At 48.2% G+C, this 17281-nt stretch overlaps 1 protein-coding gene across 12 annotated transcripts in view; it reads left to right on the plus strand.

Annotated features, from left to right (window-relative positions):
- OBSCN (obscurin, cytoskeletal calmodulin and titin-interacting RhoGEF) overlaps positions 1–17281 on the plus strand; it is a 3169051-nt gene that overhangs the window by 1420030 nt on the left and 1731740 nt on the right. For all 12 annotated transcript variants that reach the window (XM_069647058.1, XM_069647065.1, XM_069647061.1 and 9 more), the window contains one exon: positions 6708–6971. In XM_069647058.1, the coding sequence (XP_069503159.1) occupies positions 6708–6971 (264 nt within the window). The remainder of the gene's footprint in view (positions 1–6707; positions 6972–17281) is intronic.

The raw sequence follows: 17281 nt of genomic DNA on the forward strand, positions 1-17281 counted from the left end.
GACGATGACCATTTGCCCAAGGAGTACTACTCAGACCATGAAGGGGGCTGTGGGGCCTTGTCCAGGGATGGATCTCCCTGGAGAAAGCCTGATCAGTCGTCTAGCCCATTGAGGCGCTTCAGCCCAGAGCCGTTGCCAGCTGCTCCTCTCACGCCTCAGCCTGCACCCAGGGACATGTCTTTGGACATCCTGATGGCCCTCCACACCCTGGTGTTGGAGATACAGCAAAGGCTTCCCGCTACTCCTGTGCATCGTCCGGTCCAGAGTCCACCTAGACACTGACCAGAAATGTGCCCACGCCGAAGCATAAACCGAGCCAATCTAGCAAGAGGGAGCCTTCAGAGCTAAGACTTCAGCCGACGCACCCTATGCCCCCCCACCGGCCTTGACCTAGGTGATGGAGGAACCTCCACGTACCAACACTGGTACTGATACGGATACTACTCATACTGATGAGTACCACGACTATATTCCTGCAGACAGTAAGCTGATGCGAGCAGACGAGTCTGCCAGGGCCTCACCACCGGACGAAGTGGGCTCCTTTCACAGCATGATTTTGAGGGTCTCTGCTCTCTTCAATCTGGTCCCGGAGTAGAAGAAGAAGGAGGGGTTCCTTTTTCAATGCCGGGAGCCTTCACGGAAGACCATCATGAAGATGCCGAACACTGCACCCCCCAAGAGAAACAGGCTGGAAAAGAAGAACAGGGTCCCAGACTCTGCCCCCAGGTGCTTGAGATTGCATACTTCTCCAGACTCTGCGGTGTCTGCTACTGCCAGGAAGCGCTCAGCGAACCCGTCATGCTTGTCCATGGTGCCTCAAGACAAGGAGGGGAAGAAGCTTGATGCAATGGAGAAGCACATCATTTACACCACTGCTTCCTCTGTCAAAGCTGCCAACACCCTGGCTATCCTGTCCCGGTATGACCGCGGAGCTCTGGTACAAGCTAAGCCCTATCTTGAACTTTTTGCCGGATGACAGGAAGGCGGATGGCTTGACCCTGTTGCACAAGGCCGAGGTGGCCTTGGACCATGCCATCACGGTGGCACTGGATATTGTGGACTGCGTTGGCCCTTCGATGCCAAGGTTGGCTGAAGGCTATGGACTTCAGGGCAGATGTGCAGTCCAAGGTAGTGGACATGTCTTTCGATGGGTCCAACTTGTTTGGAAAGGCTGTGGACAAGACACTCCAAATCGATTAAGACCGACATTGAGACGGTACATTCCCTTGGGACGCTGAGACAGAGGAGATTGTCGTACTTTTGTTCCTCAAGAGAGAAATCAGACAGATCCTCTAAGGGATACTCAACGCCCTATTGCCACCCCTCCTGCTCTACCACCCAGGAAGCCTACACGGGAAGCTCCCAAGCCATCGGCAGTGGAGGACAGCGCCGGTGTCGCCCACAGGCCAGTGCACAGGCGCCCAAACAGGCCTGAACCAGCCCACCCCAGTGGGCGGCTGGCTAGCGAACTTGGTTGTCAACTGGAAGACCATCCCCACGGACAAATGGGTGCTGGACGTTCTCCGTCAGGGGAACACCTTGAAATACCAACACAGGTGTCCTTGCTTTCCTCCTGTGGCATGTCAAGAACTGCACATGGCCTAACTGCTGCAGGAGGTTCAGGCCATATTAAAAAGGAAAAATACAAAAAGAGGGGGGGAAAAGTCCCAAGAGCAGTAGGGAAAGGGACTACAAATATACTACAACAAGAAAGTCTGTACTGCTTTTATACAAATCTCAATAGGTTCAGTTTCAATTATTTCCCTGAGCGTACCATTATGATATCACACATTTTAGGATTCTCTTAAAGCAATCGAAGCAGCCCCAAGTTTTTGAAAACATTCTTTGAATGTTTATCTCACAAGAAACAGGTATGGATGAATATTTGGTGAAAAAATAAAAAACATAAGTAGTTTGTAAACAGTGAAAGATATAATACAAAAAACAACTGAATATAATAACATGGGATTTCAAAATTTGGTGAAAAACGAGCTGCAATAGAAAATTAATTATCAATTTCTTAGAACAAATGAAATACTAAAGGGAACTAGACATATAGACTGCCAATCGTGGAGAGTGACTAATTATAAGTCCACATACATGGTTTAGTGGCTTAGTGAGGGGCCACTATAGGGCTTATTTTCATAAACGAAGGGCAGAGTCTGAATTCGTTCTGTTTCCTGTATTTCGTTGACAGGTCTGCCTACGTATAAGTGTCAAAAAATAATAATCCTGGAACTACACAAAGTTCAACTTGACATCATTAAACCACGTTTCGGCAAAAGGTGCCACCTGTCTGGCCATTAATTCCATAGCATAGTAAAAGTTGCCTTCCTCAGGGCGAGATACCTCTCAACAACTGGACCCTGTGGGGAAGCAGACATAAAAAAAAAAAAATAATAATTGTGAAAGGGACAGTCTCCCTTCTTGGAGACTGCCCAGAATGCTCTAAGAGAGAATCAAAGTGAAATACACATATGGCAAAATGAATTACCTAATTGGTTGGCTGTGGGTGAATAGAAAAACAGGCGCGATATGGGCAAGGAAGCCCAGTCTTAGGCGTCTGGTAGAGTGGAACCGGGGTAATCCACGGAGTACCTACATCAAGGCAGAGGTCGCATTGGAAAACACACTCTAAAAGTGAAGAAAAAAATTCATGAAAGGCGAAAATGTTGCTGTGTAATACAAAGTGATTGATTGCATGTGGAAGCTACCTTATACGGAAAGGCTTGCAAGAAGGTACTTGGTGGAGTCTGTTCTAGATAATGTCATTCAGCATTGCATGTTAGAAGAATTCCTGGGATGTGTTTAATCACATCAGAGAGTAGACCTAGAGGTATATACACATATTATCAGAATTGGAAAGGAAAAATAAAGTGCTTCAAGTTGCGAACGGAATTTTTTATATATATGTGGAGGTAAAAGAGCCTGTCCCTCAGTGCCTCCGGAGCTCCCGAGTATACTCCAGATACTTTCTGGTACAAAAGAAGTCAGGAGGGTGGCGGCCAATCCTGGACTTAAGGCCCTTTAACAAATATATGAAATCCCAGAAGTTCAGGATGGTCAGATTTGACCAGCTGGAGGAAGGGGATTTTCTGGCAATTTGGACCTGCAGGACGCCTACTTTCACGTTCCCATTAATCCAAAACATTGTAAATTCCTGAGGTTTGTGGTCATGGGTAGGCACTATCCGTTCAAGGCCCTGCCCTTTGGCCTAAAATCAGCACTGAGGATATTCACAAAGTGCTTGGCTCTTGTGGCAGCGCATCCTTGTCTCAGGGGCATCCACGTATACCCTTATCTGGACGACTGGTTTATCCGTTCCCGCTATTATACACTGGCGATCCAGCACACAACAGAGACCACTCGCCTTCTCACAGATCTCGAAATCTCCATCAACTATCCGAAGTCCTGCATGGAGCCATCGCAGAACGCTCTGTTCCTAGGTGCCCGTCTCAACACAGTAACATGCCTGGCAACCCCCTCGGAGGATAGGGTGACGGCCATCCAGGTGAAGGTAAATCTCCTGTCATCGGTGCAATCCGCAACAGTACAAGCCATCAAGACGCTGTGAGGCATGATGTCCTCGTGCATCCACCTCGTTCCATTCTGCAGGCTCCAGATGAGACCTCTTTAAGAGTTCCGGGTTGCTACCGACGGCTGAAGGTCACAAGCTCTTGGAGAGACAAGATGCCCTCCACAAGGAGTTCTGACAAGCTCTACGGTGGTGGGGAGTGCGCCTGCATCTGATGAAAGGAGCGTCTTTTCAAATCCCTCTGTACCAGGTCACGGTCACCACGGATGCCTCTCTGGAGAGGTAGGGGGAACACACCGGACAGTCGCACGCCTGAGGGCTCTGGCTCCTGGAGGAAAAAGACCTTCACATCAACATCATAGAACTCCGGGCAGTCTTCTGTGCCCGCAAATCATTCCTGCCCTAACTGCGAGGGAGGGTGGTGAGGATCTTCACAAACAACATCACCAGCATGTTCCATATCTGGAAGCACAGTGGGACGTGCTCTCGGGCTCTTACCATGGAAGCTCAGCCACTGTGGCACTGGGCCATTCTGCAGGACATGCTCCGCGTCCCATTTCACCTAGCAGGCACCAAGAACACCATTGCAGACTTGCTCAGCAGGGAGCTGCGCTCCTGCCACGAGATGGAGCTTCATCAGGATCAAGTGTCCCTTCTCTTCAGCAGGTGGGGTCATTCCCGAATTGACCTCTTCGCGACAGCAGCCAACTTAAAGTGCCAGAGGTTTGCCAGCAGGTTCCCTCAGCCAAGGGGCATGGGGGACGCCTTTTCTTTCACGTGGGAGGGGCTCTTCCTCTATGTCTTCACTCTGATCTCTCTCTCCTGCTACACGTGATCAACACGCTCAGACGTTGTCTTGCTACAGCCATAAGTGAAAACACTTCTGAGTGTGGTGCAGGACTCAGAAGAGTACGCTACTGTGGGTCACAGTGTAGCAGCTCCTTCTGTATCTGCTTTACCTGGCCAAGACTGGCCTGGCCCATGCCTCGATCAAGGTGCATCTGGCTGCCATATCCCGCTACTCCAGGGCGCCGGGTAGGCAAACCCTGTTTTCGTACAGGTTCATCAAGGAGTTCCTCAAAGGCCTCTTCAGGACTTTTCCACCAGTGAAGGCTCCTGCTCCAGCTTAGAAGCTCAACGTAGTTTTGACCAAGCTCATGGGGCCCCAATTGAACCTATGCATCAGGTCCCTTTGAAGTTTCTCTTGCGGAAGACATCTTTCTTAGTGACCATCACCTCGGCCAGACGGGTCTGGGTCATCCAGGCCCTCTCTTGCAAGCAGCCGTACTTGTCCTTCCATGCTACGAGCGTGGTTATGTGGAACCACCCCACCTTTATGACGAAGGTTTGTTCAGTATTCCATCTCAACGGGCCTTTGGTTCTGCCAGTCTTATTCCCGAATCTTCAGCGCAGGCAGAAAGGATTTTGAATTGCTGGACGTTGCTTGTGCCTTGAAGTTTTATGTGACATTCATGAAGGACTTTCGGAACATGCCTCAACTCTTTGTGAATGTTGGAACAGTAAATCATGGGAAGGCCCTGTCGAAGGCTTCCATATCTAGGTTACTCGCTGGTTGCATCATGCACTGTCATCGTCTGGCCAGCAGACATCTTCCAAGCCAGTCGAGAGCCCATTCAACCAGAACCATTGCAGCAACAACAGTGTTTCTCTATAGTGTGCCCCTGCTCGACATCAGGAGGGCTGCTACGTGGAGGTCCACCCACACCTTCACGAGATTATACTGCATCGACAGGGATTCCAGAGAGGAGTCCTGGGTCGGCCATGCAGTGCTACGCAACCTGTTTGCTTGAGGGGTAGTGTATTGCTTCTGATGAGCCTTGCCACCTCCCGTGGTTGTGTATGTGTACTGCTGTGTAATAGTATTCATGAACATGTGAATCCATGCAAGACCCCATGCTGGAGAAGGAACCAGTTACTTATCTGTAACTCCTGTTTGCAGCATGGGTCTGGCACAGATTCCCATGCAAGCCCTCCCTCCTTCGCCTATGTGGCTCTTCCTGGTTTATACTGCCACTTTACGTGCTCTACCAAATCTAAAGATGGCCACCAGGGCTGGAGCTTAGGGAGACGACTGTCTTTGGATGGGGCAGTATGACCCAGAGGACAGTGATTGGTTTAGAGTAGAAATTCCAATTTAGTCCAAAATGAAACATGCACAATGTAATGTGCACACTCTGTATGGACCATTTCGTCACAAGTTTTTCAGAAACGTATTGTATTTCTAAATATTTGCATGCATTCCCTTGCAAGTTTCAAGTGGGAATCTTTATTTCCACCCTGAATCTCAACTCATGCAAATGTCCAAATTACACATATAACATTAAAGCAAAACCATTAAACTCATGATTAATGTTATTTGCATATTAAAACTCCTCGTTGAAAAACATCTTTCGCAAGCACGTCTTCTCACTTCGGTTGGATGTTTTAAAGGTATTTTTTTCTCTTTTTCCTTTATCCACTTAACTACGGTAAGGCTGTCCCTTCCTGGGAAACTGAGAGGATAAGCCTAGAATATGGACAGCCACCTTCTGGGGCCGTTAAGTACTTGAGGGCATGGGTGCACCCGTATGGTTGCTTTCCAAGTCCTGGGCTACTGAAAGGGTAAGCCTTGAATGCAGAGAGTCAGGTGCTGAGCTGAAAAGCGAGTAAGGGTGAGGGGAATTACATCCCCTTGATTTTCCTTCCTTTTTGCCACCCTTCCCTAACGTTGTATTTAACTGTTTTGCCCTTTTTTGCTTTGAACAATATGTTACTTGGGTCAACCTTATTCAGTCAACCTAATGTAATGTAACACATTCTTAAATAGTACAAATTCCAGCATCTTGGCAGCCTCACAAAGGCGTTTTTCAGACGCTGTTTTCACGTTACCGTTTTCAACCAATCTCTTTGTTCGTCATTTCTACCAATGGTCATTCATACTGTAAAACACACCTCATTCAAAAACTATCTTAAATTCTCCTATGTCTGGATCTTTCCTCTATTATTTTCTGTTGTCCATGTACTGAAATTATAGTCGTATTTGTTTCTTAAGTATTTGCAAATGCCCTACAGTGAATTTGTGAAAATGTTGAACAAATGAACCAAGAAAGATTTTGTCTAATACTAAGTTGTCTGTCACTAATGGGCTTTTGGTTTCATCTTGGTTCCTCAGCCCTACCAGCACATTTTAAGGAACCATTGAAGAATATTGAGGCCACAGAAAGTGGGCGAACCACTCTGCGCTGCAAGCTGAGCAAGGCTGCTGCGATAGAGTGGAGGAAAGGAAGCCAGGCACTCACCCCAGGCAGCAAGTATGCGATGAGGCAGGAGGGCCTTGTGGCTGAGCTGGTCATCCAGGATCTGGAAGTGGAGGATGCTGGAGATTATACCTGTGTTTGTGGAGAGGAACAGACCGTAGCAGCACTAAAAGTTGATGGTAAAGAGGATGCTTACAATCTCCACTTTCAGCAGTACTGTATTGTATTGTATTGACTTTTAACATAGACAACAGAAACGAAATGAAATCCTGACATTTGAATGATAGGGTTTTTGTAATGTAACCCATGTTACCAAGACCAGCAGCATGGAAGGAGGCCTTGCCGGCATTCAAAGTGTGGCCAGCAGATCTCTCCAGTGTGCATACAGTGGGCCTCTTGTCTGCATTTCCATTTGCTGCTATGGTTTCCTTTTCTTCTAACTCATTGCGCTCTCATTTCTTTGTGTCTGTCCTTGTTGCGTTGTTACTGCGCTCATTGTTGGGCGTGTCCATGTAACATATGTTGTTCCCCATAGCCCACATGTTCTGCAAGTGCCACACCCAGACACAATACAAACTCGTAGAGGGTGCCACTCTGTGGTAGTTAATAGCTTTGAGCAGGGTCGGACTGGGGCATAGAATTGTCTCGGGCACCAATGAAAGTGTCTCACAGTTGCAAATGGCAATTCATTCCTTTTGTGACAGACTGTTTGAGTAGTACCCAAAGTGGGGGTGGGGGGATTCTGATAAAATGTGATTTGAAATAATATTCATTCAGTAAACTGGTCAAAACTACTAGCCTTATAGTGAAGTAACTCATCAAAGTGGCCCAAAAAAGTGGGCCACTTTCACCCAAAAAACTGTCCCACACTAGCATTTCGCGCATTGCCCTGTTGCCTTGTAGGCCGGTCCAAGCCTGGCTTTGAGCCTTTCTAAGGGCATTGTGTACCTACCCCTTGTCATGGTATTTCTGCGATTTCCCTTTTCAGTAGTTTCAAGTCCATACTTCGAAGACATCGAAGGTCTAAAAAGGAGACTACTTCCCAACACGCAATTTAACAGATGAATAAACAATGTGATGTGCAAGTATGAATTGATGTTGGCACTGGTATCTGAATCTTCTCTCAGGGATTTCTGAAGGTGAGAATCTGAGAGGTATTAATAGCGATGGTTCTTCTGTTTTTGTTCTCACTGTCAGGTAGTTCTATTTGAAGGCACGTTTCAGGGGCAGGGCACTTTGTTTTTGTGCCCCCTGGACCTCGACGTCCAGGGCCCTCATTATCAGTTAAATGGGTCCATAAAGTGATATTAGAAATGTTGCCTGGTTTTAATGTCCGCCTAATTATGGATCATGAGATGTTGACCTCATAGAGTAGTCTTGGTGGGATGTACGTGATCATATCGGATTACGAATATCTCGAATTGCAAAATACCAAAGCCCACTTTGCCGCATTTTGCAATTCAAGCTTTTCGTTTTTTTAAAATGTGTCCCCCACTTTTTTTCACTGTATGCGCGGGACACTGCTCCAACCCCGAACCTGAAAATACCGAAGTAGGGGAATGGGGGACACCCCGCAAGCCCCCCACCTAATTCTGTATTTTCGGGTTCAGCCTTTTCTAGCTATACCGAATGCGGGCAAACCATCTATTCGGTCTTTTTTTCTTGATTTTTTTGGTGCGATTCTACATGATTTCATCTGCACAGCCTTTCCTCACATTTTTACCCTCTACCTAATAATTATAAACCTAATACCTCCAGCATGATAAAAAATGCTTTCCCTTATAGGAAGGTATTTGTGATTTAGCAGTGTTGGGGGTTGGGGGGGTAAGACCGAGTAGAGGGATACAATATATAAGTATTCATTGGGGCCCACTGAGGAAGTAAACATGTGCGCATGGAGTAATGACCCTTCTGTGCATTCGCATACAAGGTACAGTAGAGGTGTGATCGTCTGCAGCACCAGGTGCATTTCCACCCCCATTTTATATTTTCTTTTTCTCGCTCCAGTGCAGCAGAGCACTTTACAATGGGAGGGTGCCAGCATTGGACTTGGCACTTTATATTGTAGCGCAATCCCATTGATGGCGGGACGGACGGAGAGAGGGAGGAAGGGATTTCTATTTGTCCGGCAGATATTGGTGAAAGAAACATGTTTTTAGTATTTTGCGGAACTGGAGGGTGGTGGGGTAATTGCAAACCTCTGCTGAGATTTACTTCCGGATGGTCGAGGCCTGGCAGGAGAAGGACTGCTTGAGAGTCTTCTCTTTACAGGCTAGCTTACACTCCAATATTTTGATAGTTTTTGCTACATGAGGCACGAGAGCCTCCAGATGTGTGGAGTTAAGCTGCAAAATGTAATGTTTTTGTTTCGTTTTAAGGCTGCCTTCTAGATGATACATGGAGTTTTGAACATGGCCCCGGCAGAGAGAGGGATCCAGTAAAGCCTGCACAGTGTAGAAGAGATACAGTCAGATTTGCGTGAACCTGTAATGACGCGGGCTGCAGGGTGGTGGGCAAGCTTAAGGGGACTAGGTGCATGGAGGGAAGCACAGTAAGGAAGGCGTTTCCCCCGTAGCTGTGTGAGATCACGAGGCTTGCACCAACAAGTGGAGTTCATTTAGGGGGAACGAGGGGCTTGATTTTGCAGAGTGTGGAGATCTGTAGTCATGTTGTTTGTGTATTTTTTACCATGTGCGTTTGAAAGAAAAGGCTACTGTCAATGAAGCCCAAAGGTTTGGCTGAGTTTAATCTGGGGTTAATACTTCCAAGTGTATGTCGTCCTACCGTTGTCGCCGGAGTTGTTGATGGTGGGGGGACTGATGAGGATGAATGTTTGAGGCAGGCATTTGACTTCAGTGTTTAGATGGTAACCAGGAATTATCAGTGATGACTGATGTCCTGGGGCCACTAGCCTTAAGGCACAACTGAGTGCCGTTAGCATACGGATGGATGGTGTATGGCTATGCTGGGAGTAAGATTTAACATCCTGGCCCTCCACCATACCCCTCAGCTTGTGGCATCCCGCACCTCCCACCTGGCAAAAGCTCCCACCTCCTGTCCTGGGGTGAATTGCGGGTTCCTAAATAATGGTGTCAGTGGTGACGGAAAGGTCGTCATCCCCCCATCCGGACCAGGGTGTCCCACACCTTACCCAACAGCGCAGTGATTCTACTCACATACATATTCCTAATCCTATCCCCTCTGGGGCACCAAAGTACTTCTTCTACGGGCTTCCCTACCACTGCTCTATCCATCTGTCTCCATATCTTACCCTGAGCTCTCTTAAAACAATCCCAAATTACCTGGCCCAAAAATAATAGAGGTGGAATTTCGATACCTATAAGCCTTCCTTCTGAGTGGGCATCATTAGCAGCTTCCTGGAAGTTCACGGCTTCTTGTTACTCCAGATGAAGCTACTCATATGTTTCTGGAGAGCCTTAAAGAATGTTTGTGGAATGGGCACTGGGGGAGCCTGAAAATAGTAGAGAACCTTGGGGAGAATCATCATCTTCAGGGTATTTATTCTTCTCAGCCACAATATCGACAAGGGCCCCCATTCTAGCAGCAGCTGTCTCACCTTCTCTAGAAGTGGCGGGTAATTGGCCCCGTGGAGTACATCAATAGTCCCTGTAAGGTGTTTCCCCAAGTACTTAATGCTGCCATCCGCCCAAACATAAAGAACCTTTTCCCTCAAGACCTCCACCTGATCTTCCGGCAAAGTCAAATTGAGTATTTTCGATTTATGTTCATTATTCTTCAAGCCTGCCATTGAGCCGGACTCCCCCAGCTCCCTAACAACAAAATGTCATCCGCAAAGGCAATCACCTTATGCTCTTCCCCCCCAAAACTAATCCCCTCTACATCCAGGGTGGCTCTAATCTGGGCCAGAAATGGTTCTAGGTGAACTACGTACAGAAGTGGGGAAAGCGGGCACCCCTCTTTTGTCTCCGACAGACCTTTATCCCCTGGGAAAGCTGTCCATTGATCGCCAGGCGGAGGCTAGGGGCCTGATAGTTTGCTCTCACAATCTTTAAGAATTTTGCCCCAAATCCGATGGCTTCCAGGGTGCGGAATAGGAAGAACCATTCAACGCGGTCGAAAGCCTTCTCCGCATCTAAGGCCAAATCGCAAATAGTCATTAGATTACATATCATACGCGTGTTGTCAAAAGTCTGCCGCTGCTGGATAAACCCTAACTGGTCTGGGCCATTCAACCCAGGGAGCAACTTGTCCAAGTAGGATGCCAAAATGTTTGTATAAATCTTCGCATCTATGTTAATTAGGACAATGGGGCGATATCACCCACACAACATGACGTCATTGTTGGGTTTAGGAAGAAGCACCACTTTAGCTTCATCCAGAGTTGGGGCTAAGCAGCCGGTCCTACCAAAGGAATTAAACAGCGGCACTAACACCTGGATCAATGCCTCCCTTAATACTTTGTAAAAACTGCCAACGTAGCCATCTGGCGCTGGAGCCTTAAAACTCAGCAGCGCCATAATCGCTGACCTTACCTCCTCGTGGGTAAAGCCCCCTCTAGCTCTTCTCTTTCCCCTTGTGTAATCTGTCATAGGGAGCATTTTGCCAAATATTTGCCCTGGGCTACCTCCCCAGGCGAGTCAGAAGAGTGTAACTCTGAATAAAATTGGTGAATGCCTTAATTATGTCTTCATTTGAGGAGCTAGCCCCACTCTGCCTTGTTTTAATTTTCAGTATGTTCCTAGATGCTTCCTTTTTCCTCACCTGTCTCGCTAACAATCGATTGGCCTTGTTTGCCTTAATGTAGTCCTTTTGGTGCAAATAGAGGAGGGCTTGTTCAGCCCTCTTGGTTTGGAATACCTCTAGTTGGCCCTTGATCAACCTGTATTCCCTCCTGGCCGCACTTCCAGAGTCCCCGTCCATTCTGGCCATTACTTTTTTGAGACTTACTTCTAAGTCTGCCTGCGTCTGATGTATTTGTTTGTCACCCTGGGCTTTTTTCACGATTAACTGTCACCTCTTTGTGGCCCTGAAAGCGTCCCATACTATCAGTGCTTCCACCCCATGCAAGCTATTAGTTGTGAAGAATTCCCTATTCCTTTTCCTCTGCTCTTTGCAAATCACATGGTCTTTAAGTAGAAATTCAGGAAACATCCACCCCATAGTCCTGGGCCCCCCTCCTTCCGACTAATGTGATACTTATGGACGCGTGATCTGACAATGCTATCGCTCCCAGATCTACCCCCTTCACTTGTCCCAAGAGGGTATGAGATACCCAAATATAATCAACCCTCGAGAAGGATCTATTAACATGGGAGTAGAACGTGTATGCCCTATCCTCCCAGTATTTGTCCTTCCAGACGTCCACAAGTGGTAGCTGATTTATGTACTCTTTCGTCCAATTGGAGAGGGCTGCTTGGTTATGATAGATCTTCGCACTTCTATCTTTTTCTGGATCCCAATCCAGGTTGAAATCCCCTGTAAGGATAATCCTCCCCTTTGCGAATTGCTCCAGCTTTGCCAGGACGGACCTCAGGAATCCATCCTGCCCTGTGTTTAGGCCTGTATACTGACACCACTGTAAAAGCCTCACTTTCCCATGTAATGTTCACCATTATGAATCTACCCTCTGGGTCCCCTAATGTTTCTGCGATGTGGAATCCCGGTTGTGCATGGAAAGCCAACAGCACCCTGCCTTTTCTGCCTGTGGCTTGTCCTGAACCAAAAGAAGGGACCTTTTGATTTTAAATTTGTGTCTGTCAGCCTTTTGAATATGAGTCTTCTACATGGCCACCCACTCCGGCCTTTCCCTTCCCAGGAAGTGCTCAAACTTCTTTCTTTTGATATGATATGATGATATGATGTGGCATTTATAACACGCCTGTACACAAGTGTTTCTAGATGTGACAAGACAAGGAGGGGGAAACAAAGGCAGGACACAATTGTGAAACACTTGTGTATAGGCACATTATAAATGCCATATCACATCATATCAAAATAACAAACTTACTGGGCCGTTAGTCATTCAGATCGCCTAAGTGCGGGGAAGAAGGAAGGGGAGACGTGCCAGGGGAAGGGGGAAGTGCAGTTAACTCACAAGTGCAGCCAGCGGGTGGCTCATAAGTGCAGACAGAAGGGACTGTAGGGTTTCAGATACAGACCCTTAAGTGCTGGGGAGCCCGGAGGCAGTGCAAGGGCACCTGGACATGCAGGAGCCTGGGCCCAAGCTCAGAGGGTGACCAGGTAACCAATACACAGAGCAGTCAGGAGCGTCAGCAGGGGAGAGGAAGAGAGAAAGCAGAAGCGAAAAGGAAGGTCTTGAGTTGCTTCTGGAACCGGAGGTGGTTCTGCTCAAGTTTGAGAGAGGCAGGGAGGCTGTTCCAGAGGGAGACCCCAGCTGAGGAGATAGATCTGCCCCCAACTCTGCTTGGAGAAGCATCTGACCCTCAGAGAGTTGGCGGTGGATGAGCCGAGAGCTCGAAAAGGAAGATGTTTTGGAACAGAAAGTTGCAGGTAGAGCGGTCCCAGGCCCCATGAAACCTTGTGGATGATGCAGAGGGTCTTGAAGATGATCCTTGCTGCCACAGGGAGCCAGTGAGGAGATTTCAGAGCTGGAGGGATACAATCCCTGGGCTTGAGGCCAAGGACAAGTCTTGCAGTCCTGTTCTGTATAAGTTGTAAAGGTCGAAGAGTAGAGGCAGGAAGATTTAAAAAGAGGCTGTTGCAATAGTCCAGCCTAGAGAGGACCAGAGCTCAGGAGACAGTGAGCTTCTGGGGGAAAGTGAGAAAAAGGAAGAATACCGCTGAGGAGGTGCAGCAGATAGTTTGACTTCTTAGAGATGTCAGAGATGTGAGGAGAGAAGGAGAGGGTGGAGTCGAAGATGACACCAAGGTACTTAGCCTCAAAGGAAGGAGCAGGAAGAGGGTCCAGAGTGGGCGGCCAGATAGAGAGAGGAAAGGAGGGAGCGGGTGTCCCAATGAGGAGTATCTCAGTCCTACTGGCATTAAGGCAGAGATCATTGGTGGCACACCATTCCCGAATTGCGGCCAGACAGTCTGGTATGAGAGAAGAAGCAGCAGTGGCTGAGGGGAGCCTGATAGAGAGCTGAGTGTCATCTGCATAACTTTGAAAATTGGAGCAGAAATGAGCGACGCAGTGGGCAAGAGGTGCCAGGTAGTGGTTGAAAAGCCAGGGAGAGAGGTTAGACCCTTGGGGAACACCACAAGTAGAGAGCGAGATAGAAGAGGAAATACCCCAGTGGGATCTGAGAGGGTCGGTCAGTGATATAGGAGGTCAACCAGGCCAGGGTCTGATCAGTAATACCAAGGTTGTCACGGAGACGATTGAGCAGGATGGCATGGTTGACCATGTCAAAAGCAGAGGATAGATCGAGGAGAATGACCATGGACCAGAAAATTGAGCCCCCGGATGTTAAGAGTGACCAACTTGAATTCTAAGCCACATCTCCCTCCCACCCGAACCAAGCCTCCTTACTTGATCAACTGTCCAACCCCCCCTCCAACTTTTCCTTTCCCCAAACAGCCCTCCCCAACAAACCCTGGGTTGGATCAACCATCCTAGACATATCGCAGACACTTGGCCATGGGGATTGAGCCATCTAGACCCTCCCGAGGTAAACACTGTGGGTATCCTAAAACCCATGAAGCAACCTCAAGACTCCTCCCCCCCTCACGAACACCCCACGCACCCCCCCTCCCCACCTCCAGCAGCCCTCAGAATAACACTTAACTCCCCAACACTATCACCTCAGTGGGGGGGGGCAGAGGCTTCCACTGCTACCTCCTCCAGTGTACATCCTTTGCCTGGTGACTTTCCCAGACCACTCGCGACCCTCTTTTTCCAGCCCTTCTCCTATACCCGTGTCCATGCCCACAGTTTCCTCTTGGTTGGTTCCCCTTCTGGCTTCTGAACTGGGTGCTGGGCGGCCTCCTCCTCCAGTTTCAAAATGTTCAACCCTTCCTCAAAGGTGGTAACCCAATGCTGTCTTCCTTCCCATGAGAACAGCAGACCAAACGGCAAGGTCCAATTATATTTCACCTGGGCTTTCACCAAGACCCTGACCACCGGGCCCATCAGCCGCCTCTTAACCAGAGTTGACTGCAGCAAATCCTGGTATAATTGGATCTCTGCTCCATTTATCTTGATCGGGTCAGCCCGCCTTGCGGTAAGTAAGATACTCTCCTTTTGCCTATATCACTGTAAGGCCACCACCACATCCCTTGGCCTGGCTCCCGGATCTCCGCTCTGGGACCCTACTGTGTGCACACGGTCAAGTGGATGTCAGACCATTTGTCCAATTCCAGCAGATCTGCGACTATCTGCTAGGTAGTTTCTCGCAAGTCCTTGTCCAATACCCCCTCTGACAGCCCTTTCATCCTTATATTAGATTGCCTGGAGCGATTTTCAATGTCCTCGGCCTGCAATTTGAGATTTTGCGTGACTCTTGCAAGCTGTTCAGCCAAGTCATCTGTCTTTCTGTTGTCCTCGACCAGGTCCTGAAGTGCATTATCAGCCTCATCTGTCCTTTCCCGCAGGGCCACAATGTCATTTTTCACCTCTTATAGCAATTGGGTGAGTCCTGCCCTAATAATGGTTAACTGGGATTGCAGCATCTCTGTAATCTTGTTGCTGAAGCCCTGGAAGCATTCCCGGAGTCTTCTTTGCTTATCCCTTGATCCCCTGAGGGGGACTCCCTACCCTCCGGGTATGCTTTCGCCAGTAGCACCTGATCCGCAGCCACACCACCCTCACTCTACTTCCTCCACAGCTTCTGTAGCTGACCTTCAGGGCCTTTCTTTGGGGGTTTTGGAGTGGCCTTCTTCTCCTTAACTTTATTTCTCGACATTGGGATAATGAAAGGGGGGGGGGACTCTCTCGCCTGGCGGCACTATTCTTCTGTTGCAACCACTGCACTGGCCCCCTCCTTCTTCCTCTGCTCTTCCGTTGCTATAGCTGTCCCTCCAGGGATGCCCCTTTGTAACAGGCACTTCCAGGCGCCGGGCCTAGCCTTTCCCCACAATGGGGCACCTGCTCCATCACTTGCTCTCTATTTTCTGCCTGGATGGGGGGGTAGGAGTGTCCTCTGCCGCAAGCGTCCCCTTAACTCCCTGTGTTTGGGCTGGTTTACCTGCTCTGCGGGTCCTGCCTCCAATGACTCCTTAACAATATAGTTCAGGCACAGTCTGCACATTTCTGGAATGTCTGCCCCAAAAGGAAGGGTCTCAGGCTAGTGCACAGCATCCACCACAGAGCCACTCCTATTGCCCCCCTCTTGAAGTTGGGCTTGGGCATCCTGTTTGCTCTCCTCCAGGTGGCTCACTCAATGTATTTTGGTGACCAGCTGTCCCCATCCCCTCACAAGTCTGCCTACTTCACTTGGCCCCTCACCACTAGGGCCAAGACCTGCTGGGGTGGTCCGGGTCAGCCCTTGCCACAGCCGTCGTCCTGAGGGTGCTCAGACTGGGGGGAGGAAGGGCTCCAGCCCACTCCCCCTCCGCTCCTGCTCACTTCTACTTTGCTGCTGCCTCGGGGGAATGACAGGCAAAGCACTTCAACACTGTAACCCATGGCATGAGGTGATTTACAAATGCAAGATAAATAACAGTGAGCCGCTTATTCAAATGTCCAAATTAAACAATATTAGCCTGTTTTCTTCTCATTAGACAATCAGTAAGTGTGGAATGCAGACTGTGTCAGCAGAAGCCTGCATTTCATGTTTACCTTTGGTTTGTTTCACTGTTTACTGCTCTCTAGACAATTAGAAAGCTCGGAATGCAGGCTCTAACCACCTGCAAACGCATATATTCCAAGCTTCCCTTTCTGTGGTGTCTACACTGAACAATTGGCAAGGAGACAGGATATGCTCCATCACAGGAAGCTCATTGGGAAGGTTCCCTTTTTTCTCAATGTGCATGTTCTAATACTGTCATTACTATAGGGCTCTCTTATGTACTGGATGCCCTTCAACCTATTCAGAGACCCTCACTTTTGGTCTGGAACCGCTAACCTGGGCGTCAGCCAGCTAACAAACAGTAGAGGGTCCCCCCTGTGCATTTGAACTTTTCATTACCACCTGAAGTGGAACTAGAAAATTGTATTAAGCAATCAGGAAGGTAATAAAGAAAAGGGTACACCTGCAATGTTAATCCCTGGTCCTTCAGGTGAAGTACATCAAGATAAAGCAAGGTGGACCAGTGGGATGGGATGACATATAAAGTTGTTGCTCAAATATAAATTTACATTTTTAATAATTCATCAGTACAAATTTCACATCATTAATACATGTATGATATAAAATCATAAAACTAAATAATTAATTTAATCAATTCAATATTTGTATCTCAAACATTAATTCGAAGGGATTGTGTCCACCGATGTATTCCTCATCTTGATAGATCATCTCCAGCTTGCTGGCCTCGGAATTTTTTTTTCAGTAGAGTGCACTGCGCGTCGATGTCCCTTGAGCCGATGTCCCTCGACAGCCTCCGT

The sequence above is a fragment of the Ambystoma mexicanum genome, chromosome 2q (assembly GCF_040938575.1).
Source record: "Ambystoma mexicanum isolate Mex_15411 chromosome 2q, UKY_AmexF1_1, whole genome shotgun sequence".
Lineage (NCBI taxonomy): Eukaryota > Metazoa > Chordata > Amphibia > Caudata > Ambystomatidae > Ambystoma > Ambystoma mexicanum.